General features: G+C 36.6%; 2 protein-coding genes across 2 annotated transcripts; both read right to left on the reverse strand.

The window, feature by feature from the left end:
* Positions 1–2479: 2479 nt before the first annotated feature.
* On the reverse strand, positions 2480–7197 carry LOC143606402 (protein S-acyltransferase 18-like). Its single transcript, XM_077082177.1, has 9 exons — positions 7043–7197; positions 6854–6967; positions 5568–5891; positions 5019–5087; positions 4856–4927; positions 4647–4775; positions 4459–4539; positions 3548–3712; positions 2480–3070 (listed from the first exon to the last, which is right to left on the reverse strand). Exons 1-9 carry the CDS (start codon positions 7082–7084, stop codon positions 2615–2617), a joined length of 1452 nt encoding a protein of 483 aa, XP_076938292.1. The 5' UTR covers positions 7085–7197; the 3' UTR covers positions 2480–2614.
* Positions 7198–13381: 6184 nt separating this feature from the next.
* LOC143606401 (protoporphyrinogen oxidase 1, chloroplastic-like) lies at positions 13382–22761 on the reverse strand. Its single transcript, XM_077082176.1, has 9 exons — positions 22316–22761; positions 16248–16433; positions 16098–16182; positions 15320–15467; positions 15156–15236; positions 14740–14911; positions 14455–14614; positions 14261–14364; positions 13382–13699 (listed from the first exon to the last, which is right to left on the reverse strand). Exons 1-9 carry the CDS (start codon positions 22706–22708, stop codon positions 13400–13402), a joined length of 1629 nt encoding a protein of 542 aa, XP_076938291.1. The 5' UTR covers positions 22709–22761; the 3' UTR covers positions 13382–13399.
* Between the last annotated feature and the right edge of the window lie 1346 nt (positions 22762–24107).

The raw sequence follows: 24107 nt of genomic DNA on the forward strand, positions 1-24107 counted from the left end.
AGTCATTTTGGAAAATGTATCAAAATAGGTTCACCTGCTATATTCTTTTTAAAGTTAACAAGTTCTATAATAATGGCCCGTTTTGACCTGTTGTCTTGTTTGAGTAGACCCAAGTTGACCCCGTTGTTTAATATGAGTTGACCCAAATGAGCCCATATACAAATTTGTTTGTCCAAATCAACCCATTCTTTGAAGAATGGGCCATGAATGCCACCTATATAATTATATAAAATGACGTAGGAGATTTTATGAAACCACTTGACCCGTTACCATTTTAGCTCACCCATATGTAAATAATCGGCTTGATTAGGCTTGCAAGCCAACTCGAGCTCGATAGGTGAAGTTTGGTCTAGTTTATTAAGCTTATGGCAGGCTGATCTCGAGGACGGTTGTTTGCACCTAATTGTAATTGTTTTATTATTTTGAAATTGTATTTTAGCCTCAACATGCTTACGGTTTGGAGAAACTAGCAACCGAGGAATTGTGCAAGCATTACACGAAAAATTTTGGAATCGAGTGCCTAATTGGACGGTTTCATAACATTTATGGACCGTTTGGCACATGGAAAGGTAAGCATGAAACAAGATTAATTGATAACATTTATTAAACAAAGGACATTTTGGGAATACTGAATTTTTATTATTGCATGCGGGAGAGAGAAAGCAACGGCTGCTTTTTGTTGTAAAGCTCTTACCGCGACTGATAAGTTTAAAATGTGGGAGACAGGTTGCAAACCTGATAACATGTGTAGGAAATGAACGTGGGTGATTCGGGTCACTTGATACTAAAAGACCGGATACAAAGCAGTGATGGAAAGCTCAATTTTCTTGGATTTACCAAGTTTTTGCACGGTTTATCTATTCGCAGTGTTAACACAAGGCAACATCAATAACACATGTTATAAATGGTCAACGATTGAGTTGACTTTAATTTGTATTTGTACTATTATTGTTTGGATGCTAGTGATGTCTATATATCATTGTTTAAATAAGTTTGAAATCAAATCATTTTTCATAAATGAATTAAAAATGGTATACCAACACATGCATGGACATTAATCAATGAAACAACACATTACTTATTGGTTTAGAGAGTTTTCTATCTACTTTATCTTTGAAAATTAGAAGATACGTTGTGGTACCGTGAAACGTGAAAAAAAGTGCCGACATAAAAACGTCACGTGTGAAGTATGGGTGCTTACATATTTCACTCTCAAGAACATGTGTTAGTAGTATGAAATGTGGTGTGTTGAGGTGAAGCTAGATGATTGGTTATATTATATGTCAAATATTGTTTAGAATTATCATAATCTTTGTAAATCTTATCTCAAAATTGAAGATATACTTTGTAATTATTATACATCAACTAAATAGAGAAAAAAAAGACAAAGAAGAGGTATGTCAACCGTATATAATTACATTTGCATATGGTTTTTAAGCCTTATTTTATTAATGTAACTGTGTTTTGTTAGGCAATTTCTACGGTTTGAGTGAAGACGTCGGTTCATACTGCAAGTATGAAGACAAGACACCGTTTGGGCTACAAGAATGAAGACGCGGGTTTAGATATTGCATATTATTTTCATTTTTAAACATTTATATTTTGGCACTTAGAATTTTTGTATCTGAAACTTTTGTGTACATGTTTTCATTTTTACGTATATATATACTAGTTTTTATCCCCCCGTATTACGGGGGTTGTTTTATATTGTTTGTTCTAATATTTATTTATTTATTGAATTTATATTTTTTTTATTGTATGAAAGTTAATAATATACTTATGGTTTGATGATAAATTGTTTCACAAATAAATGAGATGTTATAACCCGGTTTAAAAGCTATATGGTTTTGATGAGACCCAAGACCCGTTTATTTTTTTTACTATAAAATTGTTTTTTAAATTATAAATAATATTTATGAAAATTGATAATTAACTTATGGTTTGATGAGACCAAAGACCCGTTTATTTTTTTACTATAAAATTGGTTTTTTAATTTAAATAATATATATATCTTTTTTAAAATAAATAAGATAAAAAATTTTAGTATATCCTATTTTATATGATTTTTACATCAATAATTTGGTGAGAATAATTTTTTATTCAATGAGATGTTATAACCCGTTTAAGGAATATCTGAGTTTAATAAGACTCATACCCATGAATTCAGGTCAAATGCATGAGAAACCTCTATTTAAAAATCAAACAAATCTAGTGACTCCAAAAAAAGGGGGAGCGACCACATCGCGACACATAGGAGTTTTATGTTTTCGTTTATATATATTATAGATAGATATCTATTGGGTTTCAATGAAAAAAAACAAAGTATCCTGGTAGTTCATTCTGAACAAAATAATTTCGAGAGGTAGAATAGCCATTCTACATAGTCATTTAGATGTCCAACCAAACAACACTTATAGGTTCTGGGTCAGAGACTCTTAATCATTCAACTTAATGATTCAGTACTTGCCAAACAGCCATTTACATGTGTGAACAAATAATGACATTAATAAATATTAAATACACTTTTATATGTATGAATGAATAACCACATTAGAATCAACATACATAACACCCAAATACACATCTTTCTCAAAGATTGAGAACATAAAACCAACTATCTTGGAGACGGTGATGACTCGTTTTCGCCCGTTTTCATAACCGAACACAAAACCTGCCTCGAAATATACGTCTCAAGTTCCTTAGAAACCTCAGTCAACTTGAGATCAAAGTTACTCTTGTACATTTGTTTTGGTGATGGAGAAACAGATAACCGTCTTCTAGGACTCGAAAGCCTGCGTTTCACGCCATTGTTGTTGTTATCTATATTTGATGTCGTTAATGATGGCCCGATTTTTGTCTCGAGTGGTAGTGGTTTGAGTGTATCATTGTTTTCGTTAACTGTTTGTTGTCTCATGAACCTTTCGCGGGCTTTATCAGCAGCTAACTGAGCTTTTTCACGGCTCATTTTTATAAGTTTCCATGGATTTATGCCTGCACGAAAACCTTTTCCCTCGGCTTTTTTAGCTGTTTGTGGTTCTTTATCGATTCGAACCGAAAGCACTTGTTGGCTCTGAAAATATCATTGACATCCGGTTATTACTGTTGTGATTTGTGTCTCACATGCAAAACGAGGATGATTATCACTAAATAGTAAGCAAGTTTTACTAACGTTGACTTCTTCAATTGCGTGAAAACTTGGCGTGCCACATCATCAGTTTTACACAATTGGCACGTATGTAACAGACTAACAGGTAATAGAGGTTTCACTCAATTTATAAAAATACAAAAGTTGATTAAAAAGAAAGTTGAATGGTCAAAATTCCTTAAAAGAAGTTTGATAGGTCCAAGTTTTAATTTTGATTTTACATGAATTTATTTTTATTTTTATTTTTATTTTTTCGAAAAATTGTCCTGTAAGGTTATGTATGCTAATGTAGGTTAAAGCGAATAAAAAAAACAAATGTGATGAACTGATGATGGCTACTATCTAATGACACTTTCTTAGCGAATAATAAAAATAAAAAGTTTTTGTCTTGATACTACATACCTCTGGGCTTCTGTCTCTACATATTCTGAATCTTGTTTTTTCAGGGGAATCCAACTCTATGCTCTCGTCTGACGAAAAATCTGAATCATCTTCATCTGACATTTCTTGTGCCAATAACTCATTTTCATCTTTCATTGCCATTATGTAATCATAAGTTCTCATTCCCTAAAATATCATTCATCATATTTGATTATTAATTGTTGGAAGTGTAAAACAATTAATCATAAGAAAATGTTTAGTATTGTACTATTGTGTAGTTTTCTAGTTTTGGGGTATAATGCAACTGATCCTTAAACAATAGATCATTTAAATATCAACATAAGCACATCCAAACACTATTTCTAGCAACCCATGTTATTCCTAGGGATGTAAACGAGCTCATTTGCTAATTGAGATCGACTCGCTAAAAGCTCGAATCGAACCAAGCTTAAACGAGTTCGAGCCTGTAAAAAAAGCTTATTTAATAAACGAACTTGAGCCCAGGCTTCACTTATCAAGTTCAATCCGGCTAGCGAGCCTATTATTTATATCATTTTTATATAAGATATTAAGATATTAAATATATATTTACAAATTTATTATTATTATTATTATTATTATTATTATTATTATTTTGTAAAAAATAACAATTAAAATAACTAAATGTATCTAGATTAAATAATATAAAATAAACGAGTCAAGCCCGAGCTTAATAAGCTACTCACGAGCCGAGCTTGAGCTTTACAAATAGGACACGAAACGAGCCAAGCTCAAGCTCGAGCTCTAGTAAGTTAAACGGGCCGAGCTTGAGCCTAGTCAAACTCCACCTCAGCTCAGCTTGTTTGACCCCTAAATTTATTCCATGTCACATGATCACTTTCCACACACCCCTTAGATCTGAAGGCATATACCACAACTAACAGTATACATACCTTGCGGATGAGAACGACATGAAAGAAGAAAAGTTGTCCTAAAGCCGCTGAACCATAAGCCGTCAGTAAAACTAGCAAAACCTATTACATGCATATCACATATCACAATCAAGCAGTGATAAACGGAATTCTCATAAATATTATTTATATTTTATGTTTTTTGGCCAAGAAACTGAGAAAGACTTTACACATATAGCTGCAAGAAGTCCTCTTGGAAAATGAAAATGGAGTCTTTTTGTAAGATCTCTGTTTAATCCATGTGCATCTGTAAAGCACCTAACAAAAATGGCAATTGCAGTCCCTCCTTCCATAATAAGCTGGATTGTAAAAGTTGACCAGTCAACACAATAATAAGTCACCAAAAAAACAGAAATAGTAAAAGTAGCAAGTTACTAACCATTAATAACACAGAGATTAGGAGAAGAATGAAGGTCCTATAGTTCTTTTTCCCAACACAGTTATTTAACCACTGAAACCAGAGACCGTTGCCGCGGTATGTTAGACACACAGGATTTTGAAATGAAGAAAATAAAAATATATATATGCCAAAAGTTACTTGCCCTGCAGTGGTGATCAAACCCTTCAACACACCGATTGCAAGTCCTGCAGTGCTTACTATGCTTTTTAACCTGTGAAAACAAACATATTTGGGTCAGTTCTGGGTCAAACCCGTGAACACGTTTAGCTAAATGGGTCGTGTTCGGCCGACCTGTAAGGTATCAGATTGGCCGATGTAACCCGTTTAATCTATACTTATTTATTAAGATGTGTTATTTGTAATTACATCACCTAATCAGATGTTTTATGTCCGAGCTTAAAAGATAAAAGAAAAAGTAGCATAAATTTTATAGTTTAAAGTTAATTATTTTATATACATTTGTATTGTTTGTAATTACTACTATGCAAAAATAAATAAAATTTCGGGTGAAACAATTCGTGTTCTTGTCAACCCGCGAAAACCCGGGTCGTCACTGTCGTGTTTCGGTTCACTGACACGATTTTCTGGTCCATGTTGTGTTCGGGTTCGTGCTAGATTTGACCCGCCAATCAACGAACGCAACCCATCTAACAATCCTACTTAAGACTTGGAAATTTGGCAAAAGATTAACCTGAGAATCACAAAGGAGGCAAAATGAGATGTCATCTTGAAACGGGCCAGGTGAAACCGAGTCATCCTTGACGACAAGTGGAAATGGAAGCAGAGGTTCCATTTGAGCTGTGGTACTCAAAGGATCAAGGTACTTTCGCCTTATAAACTTCCTAAGAATCTTGCGTTCAATCTTTGTGAAAAACCTCATAATAATGTGACCCAAAAGAAAACCATAATTAATCTTATTTGACATGTTTTTAGACTTCTTCTTCCTTTTGGAGTATGTTTTATCAGTTGGATCAATTGCAGTGCACCTTACAAACAGAAACATAACTGCTACGGCCTGAAACTCAAAAACAGCGTTTTAGTGATCATACTTGGAAGACAAACAATCACATCTCTTAGAAGTTAGAATCATGGTGATTAATAGGGGTGTGCAGCATGAAACCAAAAAAAAAATAACTGAAATAAAAACAGACGGTTTGGTTTTATGTTTTTGTAAAACTAAACGTACAGCTCGGTTTTAGTATTGCATGTAAAATGACAGAATCGAACTTATATATTTGCTTTTTTTTAATTAATTTATAAGAATTTAATAAATATGTATAAAGTCCAAATTCATTAGTACCCTAACCAAAAAAATCTAAATAGAATGACTTTCAAAAATTCAAAACTGAAGTTTTGATTTGTGTTAGCTTTTAGCTAGGGGTGTAAACGAACCGAGCCAAGCACACTAGGCTTGAGCTCGGCTCGTTTTGATTTACGAGAGGTCGAGCTCGGCTCGTTTCAAGCTATTTTTTTAAAGCTTGAGCTCGGCTCAAGAGTTGTTTTATCAAGCTCGGGCTTGGCTCGTTTTATTATCTATTAATTAACTTATACACAGTTATAATTATTGTTAATTTGTATATACTTTCAACAAAACCTTAAAAAGATCATACGCTTGTCTCAAGCTCATGTAGCACCTTAAACAAACCAAAGCTCAGCTCAAGCTCGGCTGTGCAGTGTGAAACTAATAAATAGAAGTCCAAAACAGGTCAACTTAAAAACACACAAGGTTCATTAAGGCTCAACAACCCTAAACGAGCTACCCATACAAGCCTCGAGCTCGAACTCGATATCTAAACGAGCTTATTTTTCAGCTCGGCTCAAGCTCGAAAAGCTCTGCTTGATTTGATCATTTTATCGATCCGAGCTCAAGTAGCTCACGAGCAGCTCAGCTCGTTTGCCCAAAAGTCAAAACCGACCCAATCCAAACCACGCACGCCACACCACATAACATAACCAATTAACCATCAATACTCATACCGTAAACGAGAACACCGAGTTAACAACAATCACCGCAGTTTTCGAACCAACAAACAGCCCTACGAAGCTATAGAAAGCCGCAACCAGAAAACCGTAGATCGACATTCCAACAACCTGTAAACACAATCAGCTTAATCTCTTAAATTATTAGCATTAATATTAATATTAATATTAATATCAAAACACTACCTGTAGAGGATGAAGCGGACGTTGCCAGCCATGGCGCCTCATGATTTCGTGAAATTAAACCTTAAAATGTGTTGAATTTGAGCTGAAGAACTGTGATTAATGGTTAATTGAACGAGATCGTGGAAGCAGATCGAGAGAGTATTATTATTATTATTGTATAAACCCTAATTGAGTTCAACGGTTGAATTTGTGGATTTGAATTTGGAGTTAAAAGAGGGAGAATTGGGTTACATGTTTGTGTTATTGTGCATATAGGCTCCCTCTACCTTTAACTTTTTTTAAAATTATGGTCAAAAGTTAAGAGACGGATTGGAATAATATTATTACCACTAGGATAGTGGCCATGCAACACACCGGCGGAAAATAATAAATTTGTTAGGTATATTTAACATTCAAACTTATAATTTGTAACCTTGAAATTACTAATTTATAAGTTAAAAACCAAACAGTTTGTAATCCAAAGGTTCGGGATTTAACAAACCAAACAGTTTTTATTAATAATAATAAATGACTAAATGTTTCTAACCCTATGTTCCTATAGCATCATTCTATTCTATTCAACAGTTACATTATTATTGAATAATAGTACAATTTATCTATGTAATCGTATTTTGTTGTATAAAATTTAAAAAGGTTAAAAGACCCCTTGTTTTTGGCCATACGTAATGGGGCGATAAAAGGTGTTTTTTTTGGCCGATTTTCGACACTAACACCGCCCCCAGCGATTTTTGGGCGATGAGTGGTGTGGGGAGGGGGCATACCTTTGTCGTCGTTATATGTTTGAAAATAATAATACAAATAAAATAAAAAAGGGGACGAAAAATGGCTTGAACACCACTACACCCTGAAATAAAAATCGTCACTCTGATAATGTGGCGTCACGTGTCGAAAATCCTTTAATTTTATAATCCTCCACTACACATAGTCAGGGGTAAAATCGTAAATGTTTGTTTCAAAGGTTCACTTTCTGTAATTCCGCCAAAAGACTATAATAATAATAAAGTGAATTTTGTAAGTTCGTTGTATATTCTTATTCTTCTTCTTCTTCACATTCATCTACAACCAAATCAAACAACCATCAATATTTTGCATAACAAACCTTTAATTCTTCTCTTATTATTCTCCGTTTTTGTTTTCGCCTCTTCGCCGTTGAGTTTTATTTATCTGCATGCATGTTTTGAAGGTTCAAGTCCATCAATATCACCTGAAAACCCTAATTCGTACTGTCAAACCATCTTGTTAAATCACTAAGATAATACATTACACGCACACTGAACTACTGTTACATCCGAAATTCACTCCAAGATTATATATGGCGAATCTTCAAGAACAGATAATTTTGCAGGCGGAGGCGTTGATTGAAGGCTTTAGGGCGCGTATGGACGTAAATAGAGAGAAGATAGTTTTATGCTGTGCTGATATCATGCATGCAAGTAATGCGATTGCATACTAGGAATTGTATTTGGCTAACCTTCCTCAACAAATTAATGGCGGTAATGGGTTTGTGCAAATTGGTGTTAACGGTGTTCATGGTTTAAATGGTGTTCATGGTGTAAATGGTGTTCATGGATTACACAGCCACCGAATTATTTTGGAAAGGCCCCAGCTGGTCTTGGATGTCTTGTTAGTTGTACACGTCTTGGTTCTGCATCTTTGGGTTCATTATCAATTGGTGGACTGGAGCCTTCGGGTTGACTCAGATGTAGGTCCAAGCTCATTTGAACCGAAGTTAAATGTTGGTAACGTGGTTGTTGTACACTAGGACCGGTATAATCGTAATTCTGGAAATGTCCTAGCTGGTTTGCGTATATTGCAGGAATTATATTACTAGAAGGAGTGTAGTCAAACAATGAGGATACCCAATTGTTGTTAACATTTGACTGGGTACCTAATTCAATGTTTGGTGATCCATGTCCAACATTTTCAAATGAAGGTCGGTAATCGGCTTGCCAATCTAGTGTTGCCCCTCCAACATTAGAGGGACCCTCCCCGTAGTTGGGAGTAGGCCCTCCAAAATTTGAGGGACCTTCCCCATAGTTGCATGTAGGCCCTTCAAAATTTGAGGACCCTCCCCATAATTGGTTGTAGCCCTCCAAAATTTTAGAGGGACCCTCCCCCTCATCATCATCATCATCATCATCATCATCATCATCATCATCATCATGTACGAGGGCTACCCGAGTTCTTTGTCGACCACGACGGCCCCTACCACGCAGAGCATATATGCATGCGTTCATTGTATTCAAACGAACCCTCGAACCCAGTTAATGCCTCGCCCTCAATAGGTAACCCCCATAGAACGTTAACATCCTCCAAGGTTACGGTGGCCTCACCAAGAGGTAGGTGAAATGTATTCGTTTCGGGATGCCACCTTTCAACTAGTGCTACTATCAACGCTCGATCAACTCTCCTATAACCACATTGTAAGACATCACCAAAACCAAATAAACCGATGTACTTCAAAACTCTACCTGGTAGAGTAATGCATCCTTGATGACTTAGCTCCCAGAATGAATTGTCCCCATGTTTAAAAACCATTGTACACATCTCCCCTTCTTGTGGATTCAGGAACAAATTTTTGGGCATGGTGTTCGTCTCCTAGGTGCAAGAGACTTTCATCCCTTGGACCCGGGTTGAGATTCAAGTTCATATTCATTTTTTTTGGTTGACTTAGGGTGTGGGTGGGATGAGAGATTTGAGATATTTTGTTTAAAGTGCTTGAAGTAGTGTGGGATGAGAAAATATGATTTTGTTTAAAGTGCAGAAGCATGTATTTGGCATTTATAAAGAAGGGTGAGTTATTTCTACAAAGGCCAACAAAAATGAGAAGTGTAAGAACCCATAATTAATTGACATGTGTCAAGTAGGGACCAAAGGAAAACGGGTATAGAAGTAATAGTACACATTTTCTCTCTCCACATGCAAGTCACATGTTAATTCCCCCATCATTTTTAAACGTTTATAACTTTTTCATATGATATTTAAAAAAAAATAAAATTCACCATAATAACAAGCGTTTTTTTATCTTTAATATGAGTATGATTTTGTTATATAAAAATAAAAAAAATTACGTCGTTGTGTCTTTTTTGCTTACCATTGTGTCTTTATGTTTGTCAATGTGTTTTTTTGTTCGTCATTGTGTCTTTCAACTTATCATTGTTTTTTTCTAATACTAATAGCATCGTTGTGTAATAATATATAAATATAATGAAAAATACCAACAAATTATCTAATACATAAAACACAATGATGAATACATATCACAAAATAACTTGAAACGTAAAACACAATGATGAATACATATAACACAGTGGCTTGAAACGTAAGACACAATGGTAAATGCATATAGTTCAATGACCTAAAACGTAAAACACAATGGAATCTATATATTACACAATGACTTGAACGTAATACACAATGAACATGACACTATTTTTCTCAACTTAAGTGAATGTCGAGTGCAATGACTAAAATATAATGATAAGTAGAAAGACAAATATTGAACATAACGACACAATGATGAACAAAAAGACACAATGCTGTAATATTTGTTTTAATTTTTATCTTTACTATGAGTACCAATTAAAAAACACAATGATCAAAATCTTAACACAATGCATAGAAAAACTCAATTAAAAAACACAATTGACAACCAAATAACACAATAAAAAAAAACCAATATTTTTTTTATATAACAATATGATGTTCATATTAAAGATAAAAAATGTTTGTTATTATGGTAAAAAAATTCTAAAAAAATGTTGTTTGAAAAAATTATAGACATTTTAAAATAATGGAGGAATTGACATGTGACTTGCATGTGGAGAGAGAGTCATTATAAATGGGTTATTACCTTCATGCCCTTTTCATCAATTTTTATTCTTAAATCAATCTCCACCATCCTAATTTAAGATCAATGAATCAGATTACTTCTCACCTTTCTCATTTTTGTTGTCCTTTGTATTTTAACTTTACCCTTATAAAGAAAATATGATTTTTTTTATTTATTTTTATGCTTTTTGTCTTAAGATAAACTTTTAATTTTAGATTAAAAAAAATACATTACACACACCACTAAAACACAAAAAAATAAACATTACAAACTTTATTAAATAGAATTAAACAAACTACTTATTAAAAAGTAGAGTATACACTTAATTCTAGTTTACTTCCAATGGCAGTCGTCGTTTGACCATTCGGAATCCGAGGAGTGCTCTCCAGGATACGGGTCATGGTAGTAATCTAGTTCAACTTCTTTCCCTTCGTTTTCATAAACATTCTTCGGTACATGCGGGTCTTTTAACAAATCAAGATCAATTGGTCAAAAGTTAACTCTGGTGACGGTTGTTGCTTTGCTTCAGGCTGAGGAAGATCGCATGATGCCTAAACAACCTCAAAAGCATATAAGTAGTTACTCAAACAAAAGAAGTATTGTATCATGAAACTAGATATATGAACATTTACACAATGTAGGATCCACGTCGTGCAAATCCAACGGTAGTAAGTAGAAGCACGACATAGGTAACATAACACTTTGGATATGTCGTTTGTTGGACTGCTAGCACATACAACGGTAGTAACTTGGGATGAATTGGGATTCCCCTCACTTTTGGTTGAATGAGAGGATGATGAATCCATTATAGTGGATGGTGAATTAACAAGTATGAGAAGATATTATTATAATGGGTGATAAACTGAAATCCACCTCATTAGCTTTTATAAACAAATAATTTATCAAATACTATTTAAATATGTTATTATACTTAAACATAGTTGCTAATATTATATCCTATTATTATGTTATGTTATGACCCGTTATGTTATTTATGACCCATCATTAGGGTTTCAGGAATTAGGGTTTTATCTAAGTCAATACCTAAGCCTCCATTCTAAATAGCGGATTACAACTAAATTTTTTTTTTTTTTATTTTTTGGTAAACACACCTAAGCCGCTATTCTAAAACTATGTTGTTCCTACCATGTAATCAGCTAAATTTATTAGATACTATTTGATCCGCTATTCTGAATAGCGGATTACATCAAAATACAACCTAAGCCGCCATTCCAAATAGCGGATTACACAAAAAAAACACCTAAGCCACTATTCTGAATGGCGGATTACACTTACACAAAAAAATTTTATAGCCTAAGCCTCTATTGTTAATGGCAGCTTAGGAACTTTTTTTATTAGTTGTCACCGTCATGATGTTGAACCATTGAATCATACAAACCACAAAATACCAACCATTAACCCCCTCAAATTCATTGATTCAAACAAATATACATGAAGAAAATGATTGATGTGATTGATCATGTAGAAAATAAAAGCCTACCATATGATAATAATAAAACCTGTACATATGCAGAAAATAAAAGCAAAGCATGTACACATGCAGAAAATAAAAGCCTACCATGTGATAATAATCAAAAGCTGTACACATGCAAAAAAATAAAAGCAAAGCCTGTACACAAGCAGAAAATAAAAGCCTACCATGTGATAATAATCAAAGTCTGTACAAATGCAGAAAATAAAGCCTACCATGTGATAAATATCAAAGCATGTACACATGCAGATAAAATCAAAGCCTGGTTTGGCAGCATGTATAAATCCAAAGTAAATGAGGAATCCAAAGTTCAATGTAAATTAAAAACTTGTACTCTTAATCTACATGTCAAATTTGCATTTGAAAGAATCTCCATTATTATGTGAAACAGTCTCCATATGAATACCAGAATAATAACTTTGCAGCGTTGGTTTGAAAGCATGTATCAATCCAAAGTAAAAGGGAAATCCAAAGTTCAATGTAAGTTAAAAGCATGTACTTTCATATTTTTAATATTATTACTACTTTTATTAAACATGTACTTTACATTTCAATTTATAAAACATCTACTTTTATAAAACTATTCAAAGTTCAATGTAAGTTAAAAATATCTAGGATAAGGGGTTAGTTTGGTTTGTTAAAAAACTAACTGGGTTAACTTGGTTTGTTAAAACTAACGCCGGTTAACAAGGTTAAATAATCCACTATTGGGAATGGCGGATTAGGACTTGTCAAGTAGGCCGCTTTTCAGAATACCAGATTACATATTTCATTCCCTCCTAAACCGCTATTGGGGATAGCGGATTACTTATATGTCGAGACTCTTGTATCACCAAATCCGTGATTGGTGAATTGTTTCTTTTCCTATTTATGTTTTCGTTTAACAACTCCTAATTATCAATTTGTAAAACCTCCTCTTGATGCTTGTTATGATATTTAATAGCCACCGACCGAATAGTTTGGCATGTTATTTTTACATGCCTTGTCACAAAAATTTAAATACCAACCTAAGTATCCGAAAGACATAATAATATCACTTATACACGCCTCGTGACAAAAAATTACTTACATCGGTTGCAACATCATAAGCACTCTCTACGCATCGACCTAAAGCCACACCCGATACATAGTTGCCACCAAGAAACATACCTCTAAACCCACCAATACTAAGAGCATATTTTGCAGTTTCCAAAGTCTCAAAATGACCAATGAGAAACTGTGGGATCGCTCGAGGCCACACTTTGACTCCCAAAGTCAACGGTTCACCTGCTTTGGGGTTTACCAGCATCGTCCTTAGGTCACGGTCAACTGCTTCCACAAGTTGACTCTCCGTCTGATAATAAATATATAAATTATCATCAATGAAATCAAGGCGACATATATGCTTAGAATAAATAATTAAATATATTATTTAAATAACTGATTTTATTAGTAAGCTAATTTATATTTTTATGCATTAAAAATATACTTTGGGCAACTTTATACCAGTTTAACCTGTTTACTTTTAAGCTACCTTTTTTTTTTCCTGTTTGACCCGTTACAGATTAAACGTAACCGAACTTGGCCCGTTTATGAACTAATGGGTCAAAATAAAAAACCAGAGTTGGGCAGAAGGCCGTTCAAAAAGCTCGGGCTCGTGGCTCACTCGATAAAAGCTCGAATAAAATTAGCTGAAAAAACTTGATTTGAAACAACCTTAGCTGAGTTAGATCATTTTTGTAACCGAGCCAAAATCGACCATGGCTCGGATCGGGACATGGCTCGGCTCGTTGGCTCGATCTTAAGCTCGTTTAACTTCAAAATCGAGCTCAAGCCTAGCTGAGCTGCCTCGTTTAATTTCGAGCTCGGGCTCGAAACCACCCTGGCTCGACTCATGAACAGCCCTTGGGCTTACCTTGGATAAAATACCGGGATTTGTAGCCCCTCCAATGTAGTTAAGGAGAAGAACCCTTCCAGGTGGGGCCCGGTTAGGGAAAAGAGACGAACTGTATATGGTACCTATACAATCCAAATGAAAAATCACATTGTTTATAAAAATAAAATTTTAAAAAACTTATGAAGATGTTGAGATTTTAGATAAAAAACAACCTAAAGTCTCAACGCCTTGACTTCGCGGATGTAGTTGACCGAATCCCTTGAGTTGACCATCGATCAAGCGGTCAGAACGAATCGCCTCTTTTGGATAGGAAACAGATACAGCTGCAACTGGAGGATAATAAAATTTGGACAAAGCCTCAGCTGCTTCCAACTGTATTATAATAATATTAACCACTTAATAGTTTAACAAAATAACAAAAACTAAAAAACGGGTTATTAGCATATCAGTTTAATATGTATTTTTTTTTTCAAAAATTTAGTTTGAGCTTGGCATACCGAAAGAGGACGCAACAAGTCACTCGCCACGTAGGATGGAACAGTCATGACAACAGTTTTAGTTTGCAGAGTTGCAAATCCATTTGGTGTTTCATAAGTCAAACTATAACCTCTATTCTCTAACTTTGAGATACTTATTAGCTTCCATGACAGCTTCACTCTACTACCCAACCTACAAACATGATTCATTGAATGGACGTATTATATAATCTGGAATTTGGAAACAAACTTTAGATTTTCTTTTCTGATTTATATTATGAACAAATAAAAGGTGTAAGTTCATTCTATTCATGCAGTTTGCCAAATCTGGATATAATAAACTGTATGCTTAATGTGTACAGCAGATTCAATTGGTTTCATGATTTCATCATAACCATTTATATTTGATGACATAATAAAATGTATAATATTATTACCTTTTTGAGATGGCGTTAGGCAACATTGCTTGTCCCTTCCTAAACGATCCGACCGTTTGTCCCTTTGGTTTTGGTAATCTCCTGCACATATGATAACCATTCAAAGTTCAAACACAGAACAAGATACTTAAAATTTCGAAATCTTAAGTATAATTAAATATTACGGGTCCCGAGGAGGTTTGGCGCTCTTATTTTTCTCCTGGATTGCTTTAATTGCTCCACCAATAATGCTACCACCTCTCTTCTCCAGCCTCCAAACTTTTCCAAATGCTGCTTCCATACTAAGTTTTGATGGATCGCCAGCATAAACACCTGAAATATAAAAGTTTCAATCTGGTTACACTGAGCACCCCTAACTTAACCAGGGTTAAAACCTAAAATTGTTTTTTGAAGTGATAGTTACACAAAAAGGTGATAGAACTTAATCCCGTGTATATTTTAGGCATCCAACCCTTTTTATGCCAGAAAAAAAAAACCATAAATGCTTTATAAAATTTTGATTAAATGTGACAAACTTGCATATATTTCGATATTGCATGGTGTCAACGAGCCAAGACGCTCGTGAGATGCTCGAGATTGGCTTGCTAAAAGCTCGAATCAAGTCGAGCCTAGTCGAGCTCTGGCTCAGTTCGTTTACACTAATCTGATTCACTAAACCATCAAAATGCCGATGTGTTGTGACAATGTTGACATAATGACATCTTTTTCTAACATTGAGCTAATATGGTGCTCACATAATGCGTGAAAAAAATCATGAAATTTTGTAATTTCTAATAACCTAAATAAATTTTGGTTAACTTTCTATGTAAGTAGCTCTTTTTTAGTTCTTTATTAAGTTATATCTACAACAAAACCAGGAAGGTACAATAATGTGAGTCCAAATATGCAATCATATTAAATAAACCTTATTATAAACAGGCATTCTCAGTTGAATAATATAACCTGAACAAAATGGCTCGATCAAGCGTTCAAAAACTTCATCACCAAGATTCCGCCGAACAAATTCTTCAACAGATTCCTCATGATCCTGTAACCGTGTCAGAATGCATGTACAATGGTGATGTAGAATGAAAAGAGAAAGGGAGTACAAACTGGCGGTGAAGGGCGGAACCCTAGAGCACCAAAACCGGCTCTGAGTTTTCCCGAAAAGCTCATTAGATCAAAGAAAGGCAAATCAGCTGGACTTGAAGGCACTGGCTTCAAACCACCACCCCACAGCACAAACCGCGGTGCAGTCGGGTCCCCTAATACCAAATCATCCTTCAACCCACTATCCACCTGAAAGAAACATCATGCAAATATGATTTGAATATAACTACAAAGTTCATAACATTCATTTGTATAATAAACATTCTAATTTATGTACAAATATAAAGATAAACCAAAGGATCAATAAGCTAATTTAACTTGTTCTTCCTAGAACCCTAACAAATACCTCTGACCTCTCATAGTTTCATTTGAAAGCTTTCTCACTATTAGATTATCCTTATAGTAGAATGTGAATTAGATTTAGCCTACGGGAGTAAACGAGCCGAGCCCGAGCTCAACTTGTGAGTGGTTTTTCAAGCTCGGGCTCATTTCGTTTCGAGCTCTATTTCTAAAGCCCAAGCTCGCCTCGTGAGTAGTTTTTCATGCTCGGACTTGACACGTTTATTATTTATTAAATATTAAACTTATTTTCTTCTTTTTTTGTATATCTTAACTATAATTTTAATATAACATAATATAAACTATTTACTTGTTTTTATCATACGTTTTCATAAATTAATAACTACTGTAAAAATAAATATTTCATATATCAAAATAAAAATTATATAATATGTTAGGCTCACTTGTGCTCGTTTAATGGCTCATTTATTAAACAAGCTTATTTTTAGGCTCGAGCTCCAGCTCGTTTAAGCTTGATTCAATTCAAGCCTAGCCGATCCTCAAATATAGGTTGTTTAGTCATTGAGCCCAAGCTCGAGCCTTGTGTGGGAAAATCATTTAGCGTTCAGCCTTAACGAGCCTAATGTACGTATAAGTATTAACTCTTTTGAACTTCTATATGTAATAATTTCACACTACACGAGAGTCGATCCAAGCTTAGACTCATTAAGGTTTCTCTCAAAATATACATAAATAATTAATAATGCATATAAATTAATTAATCAATAAATAATAAGCGAGCTGAGCTCGAGCATGAGCTCTAGCTTTAGAAAAAGAGCTTGAAACGAGCTAAGCTCGAGCTCTTGTAATTAAGCCTCTAAACAAACCGAACATTCGTTAAACTGTTCACTATAACGTGACGTACCACCATAGATAATTAAAAAATGCATATAAACTAATCAATAAATAAGAATCACAATTCTATCTCCGTCTTTTTAAAAATCAACCCCCAATTCTATCTCCGTCTTCCGATACTGCACTAACAATCACAATCCATTCAAATAGAGTTTAAAACAACCCCCCTTGTGGTCATGTATGGCTGAAAGTTGCCAGTGTCAAACACCCCGGTTCCACCACAAGCAAAGTTCACTCCGCCTCGCAACTTGTCCCGCGCATATTTTCTGAACGCATACGGCAATGGAGACTTGATCCCCATAAACTTGGCTGCAAAATATTATCTTTTTTGGTGGTTAATACGTGTTGCACGCCAGGTGTTCGACGAAATTACGACTTACGTTCGGATAACTTAAAGGTTGTTTACTTGTATTTGGGTGCTTAAGGGGGTATTTTGAGTTGGAGTTCTACACAATTTGCTTTATTTTGGAGTTATACCTTCCTCCTCTTATGCCTTAGCGGTTGTTGTGGGGTGCTAGATGGGGGGTGAGCAACCCGTAGTTGCTCCCCTCCTTCGAGTGTGAGGGGTTTGGTCTTTAATTCTTGCTCTAACTCATCTCGAGTCGGGGTCTTTAGGGGTCCGTTGTCTTTTGTGATTTGTTTGTTTTCTGTTATCGTGAGTACATGGCTACCATAAAAAGAATTCGGAACGTAAATACAGGAGGGCTTGGCCCTAGCTCCACTAACGGTTTAAGGCCATGCCCCTTTAAGCATTTCCACGAGTGTAAGGATGGTAGACCTGGGTCCTCGGGGTTTTTCCGCCTACTTGAGCACATGCAAAGTACCCATTTCAAAACGGATACTCGGAAGAACCTTTTAAAAGATGCTATCTCCAAGGATTTGGACCTTTTTATAGATGTTGGGGAAGCCCTTCGGGCGGGGGATAAATGGTTATGTGGGAGGTGCATGACGTTGCATGCCTTTAGCAGGGGGTGCAAGCATGCTGATGGTGTCTATTCTTTTTCTGTGGATTCTGGAGATGCTGGAGAATTCATCGTTGGAATCCAGAAACCTAATCGTGTGTCTATGGATAGGGACCCAGGTCCATCTGTAGGAGTGGTTGGGGATGTATCCCTTTTGGAACGGGTTTTCTCCCTTCCCATTCAAATGGTTTAGAGCATCCCCCAAGTTGCCGTTTGGCGTTTGCTCAGACTTTGGCATGCGCTTTACGCAAGGTAGTGGATTCACCAGGCTCGATTGAGAATTGGGTCAAATTACTATTGTTTCCGCGTTGTACTTTAAGGGTGGTGAAACCTTCCACTAGGCAGGAACGTAGGTCAGGGAATCGAAAGTCTTTGCAATGTAGTAGCATTCAGCAAGCACTTGCGGTGTGGAAAGATGGATCTGGTTTTGCTGACTTGGTTCTTTCTCTCTTTGATAACGTGGGGGGAAGCACTTTTTCTAAAAGAGAGGTGGGAGGGGAGGAGGGTTCTGAAAACAGCCTCAATATTAAACAATGTCTCAGGAAAGTCAGGGATGGTCATTTCACAGCTGCAGTCAAGGTATTATGCTCAAGTGGGGTTGCCCATCTCGGAGATTCAACCATGAAAGCCCTCATTGATAAACACCCGGTGGTGCTGCCTCCGTCCTTGCCTTCTAGCTCTGTCGCCCTGCCTACTCTCTCTGTGGATGGGGACTGTGTGCTTAGATGTATCCGATCATTTCCTAAACGGACCTCATGCGGGAGAGACGGGATGCGGGCGCAACACTTGTTGGACGCTCTTAGTGGTGAGGGATCAGTGACTTCCATGGGTCTACTCGAAGTCGTCAACTTATGGCTAGGGGGTCTGTGCCCCAAGGTGCTCGCTGAGTTTATTGCTTCGGCCCCCTTACCCCTTTATTAAAGTCGTATAATGGAATTCGGCCCATTGTTGTGGGGGCTATCTGGCGTAGGTTGGTTTCTAAAGTGGCTATGAAGATGGTTGAGAAGGAAATGACTCAGTATTTAGGGGACTTTCAGTTTGGGGTAGGGACCCCCCATTGGGCAGAGGCGGTGCTTCACAACGCGAACCGGTTTCTTAACTCCTTTCACACGGACGGTTCTTTAGCTATGCTTACCGTGGACTTCTCCAACGCCTTCAATATGGTCGACCGCACAGCCCTTCTCCGGGAGGTTCATCATCATTGCCCGTCTATCTATCTATGGGTCCAGTTCCTTTATGCCCAGCCGGCTAGGTTGTACGTTGGTGATGACTGTATAGGGGCTACTACTGGGGTTCAGCAGGGAGACCCCCTTGGGGCCCTCCTCTTTGCCTTAGCATTACACCCTCTTGTTCTCCGGGTACAAAATGACTGTAACCTCCCATTTCATGCTTGGTACTTGGATGATGGAACTATTATTGGTGGTGCCAACGAAGTCGCTAAAGCCCTAGACATTATCAGCTCAGAAGGGCCATCATTGGGGCTTAAAGTTAATATTAAGAAAACCGAGGTTTTTTGGCTAGCGTGTAATGGAGTGAAAGTTAAAGATGGGCTTTTCCCTAGTGGGATGGGTAGACCAGAGAGAGAGGTAAAGCTCCTTGGAGGGGCTGTTAGTCGAGATCCCTACTTTATTAAGGAGTTGGCGAGGCGGAGAGCAGCTCGTGCGGTTGATCTTATGAAACTCTTACCTTGCCTTAGGGATCCCCATATCGAACTCCTCCTACTTAGGTCTTGCATGGGGGTTGCTAAGTTGCTTTTTGGGTTACGAACATGCCACCCCCATATGATGGATGATGCGGTATCCTGTTTTGATAAGGGGCTTCGAGAAGCCATCGAAGACATAGTTGTATGTGGAGGCCCGTTTTTTGGTGATCTTCAGTGGCGACTTGCATCTTTACCGATGCGCTTGGGGGGTTTAGGCCTTCTTTCGGCTTATGATGTTGGGGTTTACGCTTTTGTAGCGTCGAGGGATCAGTCTTGGAAGCTGCAGAATCACATCTTAAGGAATAGCGGAGTTGTCGACCTGGACTCAGACTACGTGCAAGCCCTGGAACGCCTAAATGGCGCTCTCCCACATTGGCGGTTTCTCTAATAAGGACACCGCCCCACCAAAGCCTCAAAAAACTTTGGCGAATGCCCTTTTTGGCAAAATCGCTCAGAGCCTGGGAGAAGTTTTTGGATTGTCCCCCCGACAGAAGGCGGTTATTGAATGCTTACAAGGTCCTCATGCCCAAGTTTTTCTGACCGTTATCCCGATTGATGGCTTGGGCCAAAGCATGTCTGCGGTCGAGTATAGGGCCATTCTTAAGTACCGTTTGATGGTCTCAATGTACCCAGAAGACGAAACATGTCCGATCTGCCGTAAGGCTTGCCTGGATAAATTCGGAGAGCATGTGGTTCATTGCAAGGAGATGCCTGGGTTCAAATACCGACATGATTGGGTGCGGGACGTTCTTTGGGACATCTTAAGGCGAGCTGGGATATCAGCTAAAAAGGAAGCCCCCGTAAACTTCCTTACAGACCCCACGGAAGGGAGATCCACTCTACGACCGGCAGATTTGCTCGTCTTTGGTTGGGCCGGGGGAAAACACGCTTGTGTTGACCTCACATGGGTATCTCCTTTAGCTGGTTTGAGGGATAATGGGTTTGTAGCTGGGCAAGCAATGAAAAGGGCTGAAACGAAGAAGGTGGAGAAACATGCTAAAGCCTGGGAAGAGAACCAACATGTTTTTGTCCCTCTGGCCTTTGATACCTTTGGCTCCTTGGCACCGGAAGCTATCCGTTTCCTAACCAGGGTCCAACGGGTTGTGCATAGCAATGTGTCGACTCCAAAGGGGCAGGGGTATGTCTTTAGCAGGTTAGGGTTTGCAATTCAGAAAGGGGTGGCGGCGCAGCTTGTTACCCGCCTACCTTGATGTAATATCTATGTTTCTTATTAAAAATAAATAAATAAATAAATAATAAGCAAGCTGAGCTTGAGCGTAAGCTCTAGCTTTAGAAAAAAAGCTTAAAACGAGCTAAGCTCGAGCTCTTGTAAGTAAGCCTCTAAACGAACCGAACATTCATTAAACTGTTCACTGTAAAGTGACGTGCCACCATAGATAATTAAAAATGCATATAAATTAATTATTTAAAAAATAATAAGAGATCCAAGCTTAAAACAAGCTGAGCTCAAGCTCTTGTAAGTAAGCCTCTAAACGAACCGTACATTCATTAAACTGTTCACAGGATAACAAGATGTACCACCATAGATAATTAAAATTGCATATATATTAATCAATAAATAATAAGTGAGCCGAGCTCGAGCATGAGCTCTAGCTTTAGAAAAAGAGCTTAAAACAAGATGAGCTCGAGCTTTAGAAAAAGAGCTTAAAACAAGTTGAGCTTGAGCTCTTGTAAGTAAGACTCTAAACGAACCGAACGTTCATTAAACTGTTCACAGGATAACAAGACGTACCACCATAGATAATTAAAAATGCATATAAATTAGTTAATTAATAAATGATAAGCAAGCTGAGCTCGAGCATGAGCTAAAGCTTTAGAAAAGAGCTTAAAACAAGCTGAGCTCGAGCTCTTGTAATTAAGCCTGTAAACGAACAGAACTTTCATTAAACTGTTCACTATAACGTGACGTACCACCATAGATAATTAAAAATGCATATAAACTAATCAATAAATAATAAACAACGAGCATGAACTCTAGCTTTAGAAAAAGAGCTTAAAATGAGCTCGAGCCTCTAAATGAACCGAACGTTCATTAAACTGTTCACTATAACGTGACGTCCCATCATAAATTATTTAAAACGCATATAAATTAACCAATAAATAATAAGCAAGCTGAGCTTAAAACGAGCTGAGCTCGAACTCTCGTAAATAAGCCTCTAAATGAACCGAACGTTAATAATAACGTGACGTACCACCATAGTGAGCATCGGATCAGACGGTTGGAAGCTATTGGGACCTTCTTCCCATAAATATCCATCTCGTTCAACCGTCGATATATTTCCACCAACTCTATCTCGTGCTTCCGTCACAACGACGTCGTTTGCAACCGCACCGTGTTTCGTCGCTAACGCTTGCGCAATGCACAGGCCGCTTATCCCGCCGCCGACGATGACGCAGTCATGTAACCGCCGTGAATCGGACTCGCCGGAAAGTGGAGGTGATGTTGCAGAGTCGTTGGCTATTGAGCAACGGAATGTGAGGTTGTTGCGTTTGGTTATTAGGTGGTTAGGGTTGTTTTTTGACCGGCGGGAAGCCGGTACCGGAATCCGGCGATAGTTTAGAGTGACTCCGGTGAGAGATGACATCTTATTGGGGATGCGGAAACTCTTATCCGGTTGATCTTTTTAATTACACACGTTAAAGCAATGGGTGCAATTGGAAACTGTTGTATCGAGTAGGAGTAAGCAATAATTGAATCGTTAATCGACACTTAATCAAAAACTGATATAATCGAGCCGAAGTAACCGAAAACTGAAATTAACCGAACCGCACCAAACTCTTCATTTTTTTCATATTTTCCAGCCATTTTTCTTCTATTTCATGTATTATGCGTATTAATAGTTTAGTACCATCATTTTCATGTATTTTTATCTCCATGTAGTTATACATTTCATGTATTGAAGTATTCATTTCATGTATTTTTAAGCAAAATTTTAACTCATGTTTGATATCAGTTATTAACCGAACCGAACCGGTAACCGATCGGTTCGGTTAATGCTAATAACTGAACCGAACCGCACACCACCCTAGTATCAAGTCCGAGCTTTATTAGACTTGTGTTTGGCTTGTTTTAACTTATAAAGAGCTCGGCTTATTTCGTGGGCTTTATTTATAAAGCTCGAGTTGTAGGTTTTTACGCTTGAGTTTGGACGCTCGGTTAAGACTCGTCTTGTGTATTATTAATTAACTTTTACATGGGAAAGTTAACGTACAAATGAAATTAACGTGTTAATTGTAAGAATCAAGTAGAGTAATTGTATATACAAATAGAGTAATTATGTAATTATTTTATGATGTAATTAAATAATTACTCTAATTGTATGCATAATTATTGCACTTGATTCTCACAATTAGCACGTTAATTTCATTTGTATTTGATCTAAACCCAACTTTTATATATTTATAATTATTTTTAAATATATTTCAATTATATATGTAAATTAAATAATATGTTCGTTAAGGCTTGCGAGCCAGCTTGAGCTCGATAAGTAATGCTCGGACTCATATATAAAACAAGTTTATTTTTAGGTTGGAGCTTAAACTTGGGCCCATTTAAGCAAGGCTTAATAGAGCTTTTTTTCACAAGCCAATTTCGAGTACTAGTGAGAGGTTTGGCTCGTTTGTACCCATACTTCCAACTTTGAACGTAATTTTCTCCAACAATCCATTACTAATAAGTAATCTTGTTAGTTGTTTGATGACGTGGAAAATAAGCTTTTATAAACTATCAAAATACATCTACTATTAATTTTTTTAATACATAACGAGTATTGAAGACCCGTGCGTTGCACCAAGCGCATAGTCGTAACACAGGTATATCACATGGATTATCCGTGTGGTTGGTTATAAAAATAAGTTAGAAAACAAATATATAGTTTGAAGAATAATGAGATCATATTAACTTTTTATAACATTCTAATATAACACGTGTTTAGAAATCTCGAAAATTAAATTGTATATAGTACGTTGAAAATGATGTTCAAT

Source organism: Bidens hawaiensis, unplaced genomic scaffold (genome assembly GCF_021521415.1).
Source record: "Bidens hawaiensis isolate Kalapana, Puna unplaced genomic scaffold, B.hawaiensis_p1.1 tig00074635_1, whole genome shotgun sequence".
NCBI lineage: Eukaryota > Viridiplantae > Streptophyta > Magnoliopsida > Asterales > Asteraceae > Bidens > Bidens hawaiensis.

Bases quoted from the DNA above. Each gene is read 5' to 3' on its own strand.
- LOC143606402 (XM_077082177.1), bottom strand. From the start codon at position 7,084: ATGAGGCGCCATGGCTGGCAACGTCCGCTTCATCCTCTACAG. The intron at 5,088-5,567 runs GTTAATCTTTTG...TTGTTTTCACAG, and splicing joins GCCTCCTTTGTGATTCTCAG to GTTAAAAAGCATAGTAAGCA. The intron at 4,776-4,855 runs GTTAGTAACTTG...TTTACAATCCAG, and splicing joins TAATCTCTGTGTTATTAATG to CTTATTATGGAAGGAGGGAC.
- LOC143606401 (XM_077082176.1), bottom strand. From the start codon at position 22,708: ATGTCATCTCTCACCGGAGTCACTCTAAACTATCGCCGGATTCCGGTA. The intron at 16,434-22,315 runs GTACGTCACGTT...TGTTTCTTTCAG, and splicing joins ATCCGATGCTCACTATGGTG to GTGGATAGTGGGTTGAAGGA. The intron at 14,912-15,155 runs GTAATAATATTA...TCATGTTTGTAG, and splicing joins CCTAACGCCATCTCAAAAAG to GTTGGGTAGTAGAGTGAAGC.